The following is an 18,812-nucleotide window of genomic DNA, read 5'->3' as shown; positions in this document are numbered from 1 at the left end:
CCCTCTCCAGCATTTATTATTTGTAGATTTTTTTAATGATGGCCATTCTGACTAATATGTGGTGTTACCTCATTGTAGTTTTTTTTATTTGCATTTCTCTGATAATTAGTGATGTTGAGCCTTTTTTCAAGTGCCTGTTGGTCACCTGGATGTCTTCTTTGGAGAAATGTCTGTTTGGGTCTTCTGTCCATTATTTGAATGAGTTGTTTATTTTTCTGTTACTGAGTTGTATGAGTTGTTCATATATTTTGGAAATTAATCCCTTGTTAGTTGCATCATCTGCAAATATTTTCTCCCATTCTGTAGGCTGTCTTTTCATTTTGTTTGTGATTCTCTTTCCTGTTCAAAAGCTTGTAAGTTTGGTTAGGTCCCATTTGTTTAGTTTTGCTTTTGTTTCTATTGCTTTGGGAGACTGACCTAGGAAAACATTGCTGTGATTTGTGTCAGAGAATGTTTTGCTTATGTTCCCTTCTAGGAGTTTTATGGTGTCCTGTATTATATTTAAGTCTTGAGGCCATTTTGAGTTTATTTTTGTGTATGATGTGAGGTAGTATGCTGACTTCATTGATTTATATGCAGCTGTCCAGCTTTCCCAACACCACTTGCTGAAGAGATTTTTCTGTGGTATATTCTTTCCTCTTTGATTTCATTATTGACCCATTGGGTTTTTCGTAGCATGTTGTTTAGTCTCCATGTTGTTTAGTTTTTTTCTCATCCCTCTTTCCATGGTTAATTTCTAATTTCATGCCATTGTGGTCAGAAAAGCTGCCTGAAATAATTTTTATCCTCTTAAATTTGTTGAGGCTTGTTTTTGTGTCCTAGTATGTGGTCTGTCCCAGAGAATGTTCCATGTGCACTTGAAAAGAATGTATATTCTGTTTTTTTTTTTTTTTGATAATGTATGAGCACTAGTTTATAAAAAGTAATAGAAGTACTTTGTGAATATATTTTTAAGCAAATATTTCTACTATAGGAAATTTAGGGACTTATTCATCAGTAGAGGGATTTTTAATTTAGAGCCATTTTGTATGTTTCAGTGTTTCCCCCCACCCCTAAACTTTCTGAATGCTGGATGGTCAAACTTTATTTAGGCCCATGGGTGATTATAAAACTAGATTTTCAGCCTTTAAAAGGAACCAAAAATTTAAGTCTGATAAAACTAAATAATCATGATAGTCAGTTAATATAAAGTTGTCTGTAACTCAAATGAGCTTTGTCAGTATGTTGTCATTACCACTTAAAAATGTAGGAACAGTAGTAACTGCATAAAATATTAAAGTTGAAAGGGTTTAAGCAGATTCAGATGATCCTTTGTATGAGTAATATGGATGATGTGTAAAACCTATTGTTACGGAATTCTTCCTTTACACACAGACACACGCACACACACACACACACGCACGCACACAGGTGATATAATTAGATTTGGGATCCAGATTGAGGTGGAGTAGAAGTGCAGCTTCTGAGGATTCAGGTGTCTGGAAGCAGAGAGAAATACAAGGAAGGATGCCCTAGAACTTAACCAAGTCAGAAAAAGCTTTGAACTTTCATAAGACTCACGAACTGTGGTTTAGGTTAAGTTTAAACAGGTGTCTGGTTATAAGGATAGGTAATCCAGGAATCTACAATATCAACAGAAAACAAGAGAATTTTTTAAAACACCATTCAAAAATGAAATAACTTTCGTACTCTGGCATTTCCAATCTTTTGTTTCAGCTAACCATTGCTATCTACTTTTCTTTCTGTCACTGTGCTCTATCCTTTTGGTATTTCCTTGTTTTCTTGAATGAGGCTTTATGAATAGGCTTTAAGGAGGCCCATGATATTCTTGAAAAGGTGTGTAATATTCTTGTCTGTCTGCCTTTGTGGAGTTTACTGGGAAGATTCATTACCTATATATATATATATTTTTTTTTTTTGGTTAAATCTCTCTATTAAGTTTTGACTTTCCATGATTAGTAAATACTGCTGGTATTCATATAAAATTTCAGATGAAATTACTTGCTCTATGTAAGTGGTATTTGTTGTTGAAGTAATAAAGTAAATTGTTGCCTACCTTTCTTCTACTCTTGTTTTTTCCCAGACTATTTGTTGCTAGATCTGAGGTGGGTGAGAGAGTAGTAGACGATAAAGTCAGAAGTGTGAGGAGCCATTGTGTTGAGTCTTTTCGGCCTTTTTTCAGAGTGAGATAATCGAGGATATTGCTAGATTCTGAGAAATGCTATGAACTGACATTGCATTTTAACAAAACAAATTGAATGAAGGGCAGAAGTGGAGAGACCTTTTAGGAAGCAGTTGCTCACTAGAGAAGTGTGATAGAGCATTGGCTTTTACTAGGGTGGTAATCATAGTATTGAAAATTGGTCAGATTTTGGGTGTGTTCTGAAGATGTCACATAAAGCTGATGGAATTTATTGTTAGATTAGATATGAGGTGTTAGAGAAAGGAATAAAGGATGACTCAAGCTTTTGACCTGATTAGCTGGAAAACTTGTATAGCCATTCCCTAAGATGGATAAAAACAAGAGGATTAAATATGGTGGATTATTCAGCAACTGGATTTTAGACAGTTAAGTTTGAGATGCCAATTAGACATCCAAGTAGATATGGGAAGTAAGAAATTAGATATATTAGTTTAGGGTTCAGAGGACAGGTCCAGGGAGAATAATCATTTTCCTCTCTATTTACATAGCGCTGTGTTATACTATTATTTTTACTACAATGATTTCCATGTTGTTTTAGAGTTGCTTGTGTAGGTTTTATGGATCCCATTCCTCTCTATTCAGCTTTCTCCTCTCTGCCTCCCATTCCCAATGGTCTTATTGAGGTGGGGAAAGACGAGGATCTTGCGTTATTTATTTTTATTGTCCCAGAGCCTGGTATGGAATAGGTGTGTACTAAATAATTGTTAAATTGAGTCAAAATTTTAAAATCCATTTTCCTTCAAGTGGAAAGAAAAATATTTACTTGGAAACTGCACTCTGATATTGCTTTAACCTTGATGAATGGATCAAGTCATGATGTCATTTGTTGTAAAATGCCAGTATTTTTCTGAGGTGCATTAATATTACTGGTTATATTCTAATATATTTAAATTTTCTAGTGATTCTGCTTGTTCATTTCTAGTGTATAGACTATACTTCCTTAAAGCTGTAGTTATTATTACCTTGGAATCTACATAGGCAAATTAAATGTAATATAGACTTTGCATTTTGGGGGTAACAGTGCTTTCTGAATTTAATTTGGGTATAAGAGCAAAATCTTAGATATCTTTGGAATTTTTTCTCTAGACATTCTTCTATTTCTATTGTAAAACTATTAATAGCATAATTTACCAAGGTGGTTTCATATACTTTAAGTATTTATTTCATCATGCCTTCTTATAACTGCTACCATCAGGTTAACTTGCCAGTCCAGTCTTATTGATATAGCAATCAAATATAGTGGTTGGAAGTTGAGTTTGTGGGAAGGAATTGTGTTTGTGTGTGTGTGTGTGTTAGACATACCTGGATGTGACTTTACCACTGACTTTTTGTTTGATCTTGAATGAGTTATAATAATGATAAAAATAGGAATAATACATTAAGTTGTTCTAAGAATTAAATGAAATTATGTTTTTTATATGTACAGTATATATTATTTATATAATAGATATTTTATATGCAGCATATTAATGTACAAATATATACTGATTAGTTCCACTGAGAGAATTTTATATAAGTCTAGAGATCTTTGGTTTTTGTTTGTTTATGTTTTCGACAGAATCTCATGGTGGAGATATTTTAAAACAATTTAAAATTTTTGAAAAACTGTTTAAAACAAGTTGAAGAGCAGCGTTGAGGGGAAAAGAAATCTCACCCACAATTCCTCATTCTAACTAACCAATATTATTTTGGTATATTTGTTTCATCTTTTATATATATTGTCCTTATTGATGTTTTGGACAGGAAGGGACACCTTAAATTTTTAGAAAAAATACTTTAATTCGTTTTAAGAATTTTATCAATAAGGATTAGGTAGGTTTAGTAGTAGAGTGACTTTCCCCAAGTAGAATTTAAAGAACCTAGAAGTTCCATCTTTATAAAGTTGATGCGTTAAGTTGTGAAATATGGTTTAGAGAAGCCCAGTCATTATTTTAAATATGCGTTTTGAAGGTTTCCTGAGCAAAGGCTCTTAACCTGTGAAAGTTATATACAAAATTTTGTTTGTATGTACATTTTTTTGGAATAGAATCCGTAAATTCAGATCCTCAAGGAGTTGAGAACATCTTCACTAGACTAAAGCTTCATAGAGTTCATTTCAGCTTCTGTATTGTATTTCACAGCTATTATTGTTTCCCAGTATTTCATGTATCTTGTTTTCTTAAATATTAAAAATGTAATAGTCCCTAAATTTTCTTTTCCTTTTTCAGTCTGTAGGTTTTTTTTTTTCACTTTGCTACAGCTCTAAGGATAGAATGACCATTTTAAAAAGTACATGATGGCGTACATTTTACTATTTGATTTTCAAAGTTTTCTTCTATCTTAAGTGGATTCTATCATTCATACCATGGTAGAGAAGGAATGTAGAATTTTGTCTTACTTAGATAATATGTCAGTTTTACTGATTATAGTTCCTATACCTGGCACCTCTCCACTTAGATTCTTCAACTCTGAATTGGGTTTCAACTCTGGGTAAAATGAGGCAAATAGAAAGAGAGAAAAGGCATTTCTATTTTGCTTCATGGTGGAAGTCTATCCAGGTGAAAATTTAAATATCCTTTGTATCAGAGAATTCTTAGTTGTGCAACTCTCAGTGAATTTTGAGAACCTACAGTACCAGCCTTTTCCGCTCTCTCAATCAGAATAGGTGGTAGGACTCAGGCAAAATCCCATTATTTGGTATCTCTAAAAGAAGTTGCTTGTAACTTGAAAGAGCCCTTCTATGGAAATCTGAGCCTTTGACTGTTCTGTACCAATTATATGTAAGTGCTTTCATTTTTTTAATGGTACCTAATGGTTTTCCTTGATACTATTTAAATAAGCTTTTGAAGAAAGGTAAACATGGGTTTTGGTTTTTAAATACAAATATATTCATATGACTGTATTTTTTCAGCTACATATGACATGAATCTTCTTCTTTCATACAATTATCAGAAAAGAATTCTAAAATATAGCCCTAATACAAAGTATACTCACAGAATATACAACAGGGAAAGCACAACCATATGTTGAACTGACCCAGAAGATCAGTCTCTAGATAATTTTGTAAGTAGAGCTTTAAAAAGAATATAACTCTTTTTAAAAAGAGAGACAGATGAATCCATTTGATAATCTGCTGGGTCATGAGAGTTCAAGGAAATGGCTAAAGAAGGTAAGGTTAAAGAGCACATAAAATATCTTTCCCCTTCTAATTTATCCCTCTCTTCAGAATTTCTCATGTCAGTCTAAGGTCTTATTAACTGCACTTTCAGAAGGACTAGACTAAATATCGTGACAGAGTTTCATTTTTATCCTGAATGTAAGTTTGTGTTTCTTAAAAGTTTTTTTTTTAAATTTCATGTTTTTCCCTTGGTGTCTATATTAATCTAGGAATTAAGCTAACCTCTTTTACAAGACTTACAGCCCTTCTTCTGCCTCTTCTTTTTGACACATGTATTTTACCTGAGGTTGGACCCATGCCATGTCAGTACATAGTATATGCATTCTGTACTATTTCTATGTGGAAAAATGTGTGTGCCATCTTGTGGAGGATTATACAATCAGAACAGTCTGATTTTCCCTTAAGAATCAGAGTAGGATAGATACTGCAATCAAGCTCATAAAATAAAAAGACTGCTGCTTTGTGCAAAATGGTATGAAGACACTGGTATGTTAACATTTCTACATTTTTAAGTGTATAAGAGGTATAAATTAGTACTGCTGGTAGTAAGTAGTTGTAGGGTTTATTTAGTATTGATACCAAAAAAAGACCTGTACCAAAGAATATGGTTGAATTTCATGACCTAAGTAATGACTGATTGATTGACTCAATCATTTGTTTCTTTAATCTCTTAGAATGAAATTGGTTTGACATCTTGAACATAGACTATGATATTGGTTATTTTACTTCCAGTGCCTCTCTTTCTCTGGCTCCTCCTTTTTAGTCAGTCCTATACGCTGCAAGTTCAGATCTAACCATTTCACATCTCTAGGTAAGATCTTTTGCTGCTACACTGTCCGTGAAGTCAAGTCAGAGCCTTTCTGTTGTCATTTAACCCCCTCCGTGATTTGGCCACTACCTATTTTTGTAACTTATCTCCACTCCACCACCTTTTTTGTTCTTTTAAAATAAACAGTGTGTTTATTCATCACCCAATTTTCACAGCTGTGCATGCATTATTTAATTCTCACAGTAGCTTTGTGAGATAGGCACTGTGTGCCATTTTAGAGCTTTGGAAATCAGTGGTTAAGGAATTTGGTAGTGATCACTCAGTTGTGATAAAGAGACAGTTCCATCCAAGATCTCCTTGATTTTAGAGTCCATGTCTTTTATTATTATTATTATTTACTAATTAATTAATTTAATTGAAGTGTAGTCTATTTACAATATTGTGTTAAGTTCTGATGTATAGCAGAGTGATTCAGTTATACATATATACATTCCTTTTCACATTCCTTCCCATTAGAGTTTACTGCAAGGTATTGTATATAGTTCTCTGTGCTATATGGTAGGTCTTTGTTGTTTATCTGTTTTATATATGGTAGTTTGTATCTGCAATCCCAAACTCTCCATTTATCCTTCCCCACCACCTCCCCCATCCTGTAACCAGAAGTTTGTGTTCTGTGTCTGTGAGACTGTTTCTGTTTTGTAAATAAGTTCATTCATCTTTTTTTTTTTTAGATTCTATGTATAAGTGTTATCATGTGGTATTTTTCTTTCTCTTTCTGACCTACTTAGTATGACAATCTCCAGGTCCATCCATGTTGCTGCAAACGGCATTATTTTAGCCTTTTTTATGCCAAGTAGTATTCCATTGTGTGTGTGTGTGTGTGTGTATATATACACACACACCACAACTTCTTTATCTGGTCATTTGTTAATGGACATTTAAGTTGCTTCCATGTCTTGACTATTGTCAATAGTGCTGCTGTGAACATTGGGGTGTACATATCTCTTTTCTTGTGGTTTGATGACTAGAGAAGTTCCTTTAACATTTGTTGTAAAGCTGGTTTGGTGGTGCTGAATTCTTTTAGCTTTTGTTTATCTGTGAAGCTTTTAATTTCTCCATCAAATCTGAATGAAAGCCTTGCTGGATAGCGTATCCTTGGTTGTAAGTTTTCCCCTTTCATCATTTAAAATATATCATGACACTCCTCTTAGGCCTGTAGAATTTCTGCTGAAAAATCAGCTGATAACCTTATAGGAGTTCCCTTGTATGCTATTGGTTGCTTTTCTCTTGTTGATTTTAATGTTTTCTCCTTATCCTTAATTTTTGTGAATTTGATAACTGTGTGCCTTGGTGTGTTCCTCTTTGGGTTGATCCTGTGTAGAATTCTCTGCACTTTCTGGACTTGGGTGACTGTTTTCATTTCCAGGTTAGGGAAATTTTTGGCTATTATCTCTGCAAATATTTTCTCAAGCCCTTTCTCTCTCTCTTCTCTTTCTGGGACCTCTATGATGCAAATATCAGTGTGCTTCATATTGTCTCAGAGTTTTCTTAAACTATCCTCATTTCTCTTTATTCTTTTTTCTCCTTTCTGTTCTGCAGTAGTGATTTCCACTAATGTGTCTTCTAGCTCAGTAATCCATTCTTCTGCCTCATTTGATATATTCTTGGTTCCTTCTAGTGTATTATTCATTTCAGTAATTGTATTCTTCAACTCCATTTGGGTATTCTTTATATTTTCTAACTTTTTGCTAAAAACTTTGCTCTGTGTATCTATACTCCTCCTGAGTTCTCTGAACATCTTCACTATCATTACCCTAAATTCAGATAGATTGCCTATCTCCTCATCATTTATTTCTTCTTCTGGAACTTTATCCTGTGTCTTGGTCAGGAAGATATTTCTCTGCCGACTCATACTGTCTATCTTTCTGTGTGTATTTTTAGGTAGATTAGTTACGTTTCTCGACCTTGGAGAAGTAGGACATCTCTGAGGGAGATGTCCTATACATCCTAGCAGTACACTCCTCTCTTGTCACCCAAGGTCTCTTTTCACCCAAGGTCCAGGATCCAGCTGATTCCAGAGTAGAGTCTGGCCTGCGTTTGTGGATTCCTTCCGCAGGCTTTGGGATTGTTGTTTTCTTACTTCTGGTATCTGCCCCCTGGTGGATGAGGCTGGACTAGAGGCTTATCCAGGTTTCCTGGCAAGTGGAATCTGTGCCTGCCCACTGTTGCATGGAGCTTGGTCCTGGTCTTCTGGTAGGTAAGGTGGTATCTAAGGGCGTGTCTAGAGGAGTCTGTGGCTCAGGAAGTCTGTTGACATGTGGGGCTGTGTGTTCCCACCCAGTATCTTGTTTGACCTTAGGCTTCCCAGCACTTAAGCCTGTAGGCTATTGGGTGGTGCTAGGTCTTAGTGCTAATGACCCAAGCAAGATGCCAGCCTCCAGGAAAGCTCATGTAGATGAACACTCCCAGCTCCTGTAGATGTCCACCACCAGCTCTTATGTTCCCAGGGTGAGCCACAGCTGACCCTGCCTCCCCAGGAAACCTTCCAAAACCAGGAGGTAGATCTGGCCCAGGTTCTATAAAGTCACTGCCTCTGTCCTTGGCCCTGGTGCACGCGAGATTCTGTGCAAGCTTCCCAAGAGAGTGAAGTCTGTATTTCCCCTGGGGCTCCTGGGGTTAAGCCTCCCCGGCCTCCAAACCTGATGTTCTGAGGTCTCCTCCTTCCAATGGTGGAACCCCGGGCTGGGGAGCCTGATGTGGGACTCGAGACTCTCACTCCTACATGAGGGCCTCTGTGGCTTAATTATTCCTCAGCTTGTGGGTTGCACACCCAGGGGATATGGGACCCGATTATATCATGAGCATGCCCCTCCTACCATCCTGCTGAGGTTTCCTCTTTATGTTTCCAGTTGAAGAAGATCTTTTCTGCTAGGTTCTAGCCTTCTTTTCCCCAGTGGTTATTTAGCAGTCAGTTGTGGTTTTGTTGTAGTTGTGAAAAAAGGCGAGCTTGTGGTCGTACTACTCCACCATCTTGACTGGAAATCTAAGTCTGTGTCTTTTAAAACCCCTTTGTGTGTCTTTCTGTCTCTGTACCTTTGTTACACTTTTTACTCTACTTGTAAAGTCCTCTTCTCTGTCCTTCATTCTGCCAACAAAGCTACCTTCTGATGCATAGGTGCAGTACCACTGTCACAATAAAGTCTTTCCTGAATCCCCTCAGTCTGGTATATTCTTTTTCTTTTTTTGAGTCCCCATGGTGCTTTTTACCTTCCCTAAAGCACTTAGTCTGTACTGCATTATGGTGATTTAGGTACTTTTATATTTTTGGCTAGATTGTAAGCCCCTTGAGGACAGGGACTATGTCTTCTTTCTTTTTATTCTCTAAAGTGCCTGGCAATTTATATTAGTACTCAAAAAATACTGACTGAACAGTCCTGTGAGTATGGGAGAAATAGATACCCTCTATAAGCTATACTCCTTTAAAAGGAAAATATGGAGAAAAGGGTGATGCTTGAAGACAATTGTTCTGCCCCAGGGATGTTCATGAATTGTTACATAACCTATAAGCATGAGAATGGACATCCCATAAACCAAGCTGCTCCCCTGTTGTAAATAATAGCATTTTCTTTTTTCTGCTTTCTTCTCACTACAGTTCTGATTATTTTCTATAATCTTTAAAAGTTTTTAGTATCCTTTATGCATTAAGTAGTATTTTTGCTGGTGTTTGTAAATAATATTTTATCTCTGAATGATTTAACTTAATTAGATGATTTAATTAAATTTTTTTGCATTTCATTCAGGTATAGTAAAAGGTCCTGTTTGCATCTGATTCATTCAGTTTTACTACTAAACTTTAGCTGGGACCAGAAAGCATTCACGAATAAGAATGACATTTTGGATTAATTCCACTGGGATGCTTGCTCTGTGCCAGATTTTATTTTGCTCAGCTATCAATGAGGCTGTTGTGGAAATGTGGGTTTTCTTTGCTATGAGAATTTATGTGTACAAAGAGACCTGCTTTTCAGAAAGAACATTGAGAACCCAGAGCCCAAGAGGAAGGGTTATTAAAGTTAATGAACCAGGGTAACCTTATCCAGAGGGTGCCCAGAAACACTGTAAAACAAAAGGTCAATTGCTATTTTAGTTATATACCCAGTCCGACTCCAGGCTTCAGAATTTAACAGTGTTAATTGCCTTTATGGTGAAACCTTTGCAGATAATTTTTAAGCCAGATGAAAATTCTTTAATTTTTTTCATATAAAATTCTAAGTATCTGGGCATTAATTACCATGTGCCATTTGGGAAACAGAATGTTACTTAACTAATGATAATGGATTATTTTATATGTCTGAGATATGGCAGTTTTTAATAGTTTAAAATAATTTTCATTATTTCTTATTTGTACAGAGCCAAAAGTTTCCTGGGTGCTGAGTTAGACATGGAAACAGATACAGTAATACTGTTTTTACTGGATCTGTGGTACATAGTAACTGCAAAGTTGCGTATGTGTGTATATATTTTAAAAGTAGAAATGCTGTTCATGCTTGATAGTCTTCAGAATGTTTTTATGTAACTTGTATCTAAAGAACTTCACCACAACACTGTGAGTTTTGTAAATGAAAAAACTAAGACCCAGGGAAGTTAAGTAACCTATACATGATTACCCAGTCTGTTCTTACCCAGAAGCATTATTTTGATTTCCCTTAGGTTCTTTTACTTAGAAAATTCACTTAGAGTTTGAAATTATATGAAAATGTAACAGAAATCTCATATAGGACAGCTCTATGAATGGCAAGAATTTTCTTAAATTGTGTTACGGTATTTCCAGGTGCACTTTTAATTTTAACCCTGCGTGGTAGGATATAACTTAGATGACAGTCTCCACATATGTAGCCGAGGGTATTTCAGTTAGTGAGTAGATGGCTTAACAGTTTTCCTGTAATGTCTTGTTTAACTAAAAAAAAAAATGGTAGACTTGTGCAACCAGTAGACATAAGATATTTACAAAAGGGGAAAATATTTGAAGAAAGGAAAGGCTCTGCTGTTTTATAAAGAAAGGTGGATGATACCCAGTGTTATATATAAAGATTTTTACTACTCACTGAGCAAAAAGTAAGTTTTGTCATGGTGATAAAGTCGATAGATAAAATAGACATTCCAAGAGTTAGAAGAAACTAAATTCTTTACATACCTAGAATGACTTAAAGGTTGATTTCTTAGGAGTTAAACCTACCACAATATGTTAGGAAAAATTTTCCCCAGTTTCCATGGGAATACCAAGGCTACGCATCATTTTATTCTTAAGATATCTGACTTTCTAACTCACAGCCAGTTTTAACCATTGTTTTTGGTATTGTAATAGAAAACAGTTTTAATGTTTTAAGGTTTTTTTTTCCAGAAATAGCTAGGCATCTTTATGTTTTGTTTTGCACTCTATATTTCTCTGGGATTCCCTTTTCTTTTTCTTTTTTTTTTTTTTAACAATCTGAGGTTGCATTGATAAGAAACTGCAAATGTAAACTTTTTGTGATGTAACATAGAAGCTACTAAATTGGCTGCACATCAGGATTCCCTGTGGACAGTTTAAAAAGTACTAACTCTTTTTACCCACTGAAGACCTATGGAATCAGAATCATAGGGGATGCCTCCTACTTATCTTTATTTTTATAAATCTCTCAAAATAGTGTTTCTCCAGCAGCAGCCTTTCCATATGCTCATGTTTAGGAAATAGTAGTATTTATCTTGGAATGTTACTAGTTTGAAAATCTCATTTTTAAGTTTACTTAGATAGATATTCCTTCTTAAATGATCTTAGAAGCAACTGGCTAAATCTGCTTATCTATTATTAAATTTTGTCCTTAAGTTTATTTTTTACACATTTTTCTAATTTTTATAGAGACCGTTTATTTGTTTGGTGGCTGGGATGGAACACAAGATCTTGCTGACTTCTGGGCATACAGTGTGAAGGAGAACCAGTGGACGTGTATCTCTAGAGACACTGAGAAAGAGGCAAGTTCTCAGACTTTTCATCCACCTGTATTATGATAAGGCTATGGACATACATTTCTTTTTCTGGATGATTTATATTCTTTTCTAATGTCTGTCAGCAGTGATAGAAGGATTTGTAGTGAACAAGGTTAAGTATTCTTGCATTCCAGCTTCTATACCTGGTTCATCAACTACTAATACATGAACAAATCTATTTTATAGAGATGAATAGGAATGGGTATCTAATATAGTTTAGTTTTTAACTACTTTAGTTAAAATATAACTGTGTAACTATGTCTTTTCTCATGTCCCTGTAAACTCTGCTCTTATTTTGAGCACTTATTTTTATTTCTCTGGGAAAATGTGCTTTTGGTGTCCTCCTTATCTCACTATTTTGGCCCCTCACTATTTGACTATATTAATCAGTTTTCACAAAATATGTATTTTATTTTTAACTGAAATTGTATGTACATATTCTTGTGTAAATCTACTGATACATATATACATAAAGGATTTCCATAGTGAATAGGATGGCTTGGATTTATAACTTTGAATTAAATAAGTGCATAATTATACACTGATAGAAGGAACATGTTCATATATTATTTTTTCAAATCTTTATAGAAATTTTTATTGTTCTCTCCATCTAAGGAGTTTCACATTACAAGGTGAGAAATAAACTATAACAAAACAGTAGTAGCCACAAATGAAAAAGGGTGGAAAAGACCTAATTCAAAACCACTGATTTTAATCTAGGAAGGCCATTTCACAGTAAATCTAGGGCTTTATCTTTAATCTTAGAAAACTGGATTCTTACTTATTCAATGTGTTCTAGTGATTAATCATTTAGGTAGCTTTTATCTTTTCAAATAGATCTTAAAATTCTGATTTCTATTTATTATCCGTGTAAAAATGGCCTTTGCCCTTCAGTATTAAAGTACTGTTTTCTGAAATGACCATTTCTATCCTCAACAGAAATAAAGACAAATCTTAAAAAGATACCTAACATTTCTCTTCAACTATTTTAAATCTCGGTTGATTGTATCTAATTATTTTTACAAGAAGCCTAGCATTCATCCTAAAATCTTCTCTTTTCTTTATTGAATTTATCTAATTGGTGCCAAAGTTCCACTGATTCTAGCATCCAATATCGCATTTCAGATGTCTCTTCTTCTCTATTCCTTTTGGCACTAATTCCAACTTAATGGTTTCTTTCTTAAACTTTTTTGCCTCCATTGTTGATCTCCAGATCTAGTTCCATTCATTAGTAGTCTTAAAAAAAATTCTGGCCACATGACACCTTTGCTTAAACCCTATGGTTAGCTTCAGTCCCTGTTTCAGTTATCTACTGCATTTTACATATTACATGACAAGCACCTACAAAATTTTAGTGGCGTGTAAAAATAAGCATTTATTTTACTCACAAGTCTATAGATTGGGTGATTCTTTGGTTTCGGCTGAGCTCACTCGTGTTGGGAGTCAGCTGGATGTCAGCCAGTCTAGGATAGCTTCAGCTGGGACTACTTGGCTCTGTTCTACATAGTCGGTCACTCACCTTCACCTTCTTGTTGGCTAGCTGAGTCTTGTTCTTATGCAGGGCTGGACTACAAGGGGGATAAAGTAGACATGAGCACTCCATCAAATTTGTTGTTGTCTCATTTTCCCAAAAGAAGTCATGTAACCAAATCCGCAGCTATTGAGTGATGGGCAGCACTATCAAAAGGCATAGATACAGGGAAGTGTAAATAATAACAACAACAACAGTAATAAAATAATTTATCTACCTTAGTTCCTTTTGCTTAAAGTAAAAACTTCAAATTTCTCATCATGATTTGGTCCTCATCTGTTTTTCTAGCCTCATTTTTTTGACTTTATGTGCTAGCCATACATGCAGTTGCTAGAATCATTCAACTTTCTCATATGTGTTCTTTGGAATAGTGTTTTCCCTGATGGAATTAATGGAGGCTTCTCCTCCCATGCACCCAGATTTTACCTAGTAAATGCCTACTTATTCTTTAAAACTCGGTTCAGATTTTACTTCCTCTATGAAACCTTTCTTGACTTCCCTATGCAGAATTAGAAGCTTCCTTTGGTGTGTCCACTTAACCTCTTATATTCCTTGAATGGGTTACTGTAGTGATTGGTTTACATTTCTGTTTCCCTGTGGAGACTGAATTCCTTAAGTTATGAATCATATGCTTACTCTTTAATGAGTAAATAGGTGAGGTAAGTTAAATGAAAAGTTACTACTGGAGAAAAGCAAAGGAATGATAAATATAAAATTCAGGAGAGTGGCTGCTTTGGCAGGAAAGGGAGATCGTTTATAGGGGGGCCTCAAAGCTGAATATTATTGTTCTACTTTTGAAGCTGGGCATGGGTATTTATTACCTTTTTACCATTTGCATGTGAGTAATACCTAGAATGCAATTAATAATTATTTAAAACTAGTATTGGGAAAATACAGAAGTTATTTTGATGAGAACACTTTGTTTTTATTATTTTGAAGTCAACAGAGATAAAGTAAAGTGGTAATTCAGTACTGAAATTCAGATTTATTGTAATTTACTATTACTTTCTTCATTTAAATATCTAAAAACCTTTTGTTGATCCATCATTGAAGTGAATGGGATTATATGGCTCTAGCAAAATGCTCATTCCTTCCAAAACTGAACGGTTAGAATTTCATACATCTAATTTTGTTTTCTGTACCAGTAAGTACAAGTTTTATTGTTTGATGATACCCCAGTGCGTATGTTTTAAAAGTATGCTATACAATTAAAAGGCAAAATTACTATGTATAAAATAAATAAGCAACAAGGATATATTATACAGCATGGGAAAATATAACCATTATTTTTGTAATAACTTTAAATGGAGTATAATCTATAAAAATATTGATCACAAAAAAAAGCAAAATTCACATTAATTTACTTAGATTAAACATGTATCTAATAGCACATGTAGTAGATTGAAAGATAATAGAATGGCTCAGCTCTTAAAGAGAATAATTATTTTAAATGTTCATGCACATACGTTTTTGTAGGTTCAAAACAAATTGTATTTTTCTTTAATTTTGCATTTTTATAAATCTCTTCAGTGTCTTAACAGAAGACAGCTAGATTCTTATGTGCTTTTGCATTTAATCTCTTGCAACATGTTGTTTTGTGTGAAATATATGAAGAAAATTGGACCTCACATTGATATTCTTGGGAAAGAAAGTAGTATTTTGATAGTAGCCTTTTTAGATAATACATGTTCTTTTTTGATCTTATCCCCCAAATTGACAAGTATTTGTTTCTTAAAGGTAATTGCACTATAGACTCTGAAGCCGTATCAGCTTATGTTTTGTATTCTGTTAAATTAAAATCCACTAGTCTGTGTTGCTCTTTGAATGTATCTTTTACCCATGCTTTTTTTTTTTTTTTAACTCATGTATTGGTCCCTTGAAAAATATCTGAGTTATGTACATCTTCCAATTGCTGACATATTTTATTATGTACTATCCCCCAAAACCACATTTATTAATATCACTGTCAATCTCATTAGAAAAGTCTTTTAAGTATTGGGAAAGTGTCAAGATCACAGTGGCAGGTAGAAGTTTTCTACAACTCTAATTTTTGTTTAAAAATGTGCACTGTATTATTGGCAACAAATTTTGTCAGTTGTTTTCCTTCAGGATAACACATTTCATTTTTTTTTAATTGAAATGTAGTTAATTTACATTAGTTAGTTTCAGGTGTACAACAAAGTGATTCAGTTATACATATACATACATATTTTTTCATTTCAGAGTCTTTTCCATTAAATGTTATTAGAAGAAATTAAATATAGTTCCCTGTGCTATACAGTAGGTCCATGTTGTTTATCTACTCCTACTAATTTATCCCTCCCTGCCATTTCCCCTTTGGTAACCATAGTTTGTTTTCTATGTCCGGGAGTCTGTTTTTGGTTGGCAAACAGAATTTGTATCATTTTTTTAGATTCCACATATAAAGTGATATTATATGATGTTTATCTTTCTCTCTGACTTATTTAACTCAATATGATAATCTCTATGTTCATCCATATTGCTGAAAATGGCATTATTTCATCCTTTTTTATGGCTGAGTTTTATATATATATATATGTATCCACACACACACACACACACACACACACACACACACACACACACACACACACACACACACACACACACACACATATCACACGTCTTCATCCAGTCATCTGTCAGTGGACCTTTAGGTGGTTTCCTTGTCTAGTTCATTTATTTTTTAGAAAATGTCTGAATAACCATATTTGGATTGTTAGTTTTCTTTCAAATAAACATAGTATTTCATCAAAAATGCAGCTTGGTCAGCTTGCAACTCAAACAATTGCATAGGTGCTTTTTCTCGAGGCAACCATCAAGTAGCTACTATCAAGTAGCATTGTTTTATGATTTCCTAAATCTCTTTAACTGTGACTTAATAGAAGGCAGCTGGATTCATATCTGCTTCTACATTCAGTCTATTGCTATATCAAAAGTCATGTACCCTCTGGAAGATATTAATATACTCATACGAGAATAAGAGTATAAGAGTGAAAAGATAAATTTTTTTTATCTTAGTATTGTTTTGAAAATAGCTTGACTTTGTGGATTCCCTGAAGTGTCTTAGAGACCCGACTGCACTGAGACCTGCTGCTTTAGTTTAATCCACAGTCCCTATTCACATATAGACAGTTACCCCAATTGTGCCTCAGTACTGTCCTTTATAGTTGTCTTACTGTTACCCCTGACCTCTATCCCTGACCCAGGGCTCAATTCATTTTCATGCATTGCACTTCAATATCATGTTTCTTTAGTCATCTTTAGTTTGGAACAGTTCCTTGACTTCTCCTTGTCTTTCTTGACCTTGACATTTTTTGAAGAATGCAAGGCTGTTGTTTTCTAGAATATCCTTCAGCTGAGTCTATGATGTTTCCCTAGGATTGGATATATAGATGAAGCATTTTTAGCAAGAATGCCATGTGGAGGACATTGGATCCTTCTCAGTTTATCATATTAGGATTGCACAATATGTCAGTTTGTCTGATGTTAGCTTTGATCAGTTGGTTAAGAAGGGTGCTCACCAGATTTCTCACTCTATAATTAATAAGTAATTTGTAGGGAAACATTTTGAGATTATGAAAATATTCTGTTACTTATCAAACTTTCACCCTTTTAGCATCCTCTGAAGAAATTTTTAAAACTTCTCCCAAAGTAGTTGTTCTATTTTGTATACCTTCCAGAAATGTGTAGAGTTCTGGTTGCTCTGTATCTCCTTTCTCTGTTGAATTGCTTTGGCACCTTTGTCAAAAATCAGTTGAGCGTATAAGTATATGTCTCTTTTTCCACACTCTAATCTGCTTCATTGTCCTTTGGTCTGTTTATATTCCAGTATGTCACTCCTTCAGGTCAAGTAATGTAGCACCTCTTTGTTCTTCTGTTTAAAAATTATTTTGACTCTTCTAGGTGTTTTACATCTTCATGTAAATTTGAGAATCATATTGTCAGTTTCTGAAACTGTGGGAATTATGATTGGAAAGGTGTTGAATCTATAAATCAATTTGGAGAGAATTGATGTCTTAATGATAGTGAGTCTTCTAATCCATGAACAGTGTTAAATTTCCGTTTACTTCAGTCTTATTCATTATCTCTCTGCACATGGAGCTTGCAGGTTAGAGGTCTTTTTTGTTTTCATTAAATGGATCCCAGTGCATTTTGTTTTTCCACAGTATTATAAACTTAAAATTTTTAAAGTTTCAATTTGTTTGTTGCTGATATACTGAAGTAAATTGGTGCTTTATTATTGCCTTTGTGTCACATCACTTTTCTAAGTCTGCTTATTATTTCTAACAGTTTCTGTTCTGTTCTTTGTTGATTTCTTAAGATGTTTTAAACAGTCCTGTCATCTATGAATAGAGACAGTTTTACTTCTTTCTTTCCACCTTTTTTTTAATCATAACTTTTTATTTTATTTTTTAATGCCTTATTGCACTGACATTGAATTTCCAGTACAATGTTAAATAGGAGAGGTGAGAATAGATATACTTATTCTGTTTCAGATCTTAGCAGGAAATCATTTCAGATTTCACCATTAAGTGAAAAATTAGATTTAGGATTTTCATACATCGTTTGTCAGATTGAGGAAGTTCATTTCTATTTCTAGTGTCTGGTGAGTTCTTCCTCATGAATATCTGTTGAATTTTATCAAGTGTTTTTTCTATATATGTTGATAAGATCATGTTTTTTCCCTTTGGTCTTTTAATGTGGTGAATTACCTTGATTGGTTTTCAAATGTAAAATGGGCTTTGCATTTCTGAGATAAACTCTCTTTAGTTATGAAATATGCTTTTTATATATTGCCATATTCTAGTTGATATTTTAAAGACGAGTTTTGTGTCTGTTCATGAGGTATACTAACTACATATATTGTTTCTCCTCTTCCTCTGTAATATTTCACTTCACTGCTATGTTGTCCTCATAAAGTACGTAAGTTAGGAATGATTACAAAACAGATGAAAAATGGACGTCTTTTTCTTCCTCCGTTTTCTGAAAAAAGTTGACAGTATTTTTCCCATAAGTATTTGATAAAATTTACCAGTTCAGATATCTGGAGCTGGCATTTTCTGTGTGGGAAGGTTTTAAATTATAAATCCAAGTTTTCAATTGA

General features: G+C 34.2%; 1 protein-coding gene across 4 annotated transcripts in view; it reads left to right on the top strand.

Moving 5' to 3' along the window:
• Window positions 1-18,812, top strand: part of MKLN1 (muskelin 1) — a 320,256-nt gene that overhangs the window by 235,747 nt on the left and 65,697 nt on the right. For all 4 annotated transcript variants that reach the window (XM_064487354.1, XM_010975669.3, XM_031455374.2 and 1 more), the window contains one exon: window positions 12,026-12,138. In XM_064487354.1, the coding sequence (XP_064343424.1) occupies window positions 12,026-12,138 (113 nt within the window). The remainder of the gene's footprint in view (window positions 1-12,025; window positions 12,139-18,812) is intronic.

Source organism: Camelus dromedarius, chromosome 7, assembly GCF_036321535.1.
Source record: "Camelus dromedarius isolate mCamDro1 chromosome 7, mCamDro1.pat, whole genome shotgun sequence".
Taxonomy (NCBI): domain Eukaryota; kingdom Metazoa; phylum Chordata; class Mammalia; order Artiodactyla; family Camelidae; genus Camelus; species Camelus dromedarius.
Note: the sequence above shows the minus strand (reverse complement) of the source record. Positions and strands in the feature narration are given on the sequence as shown.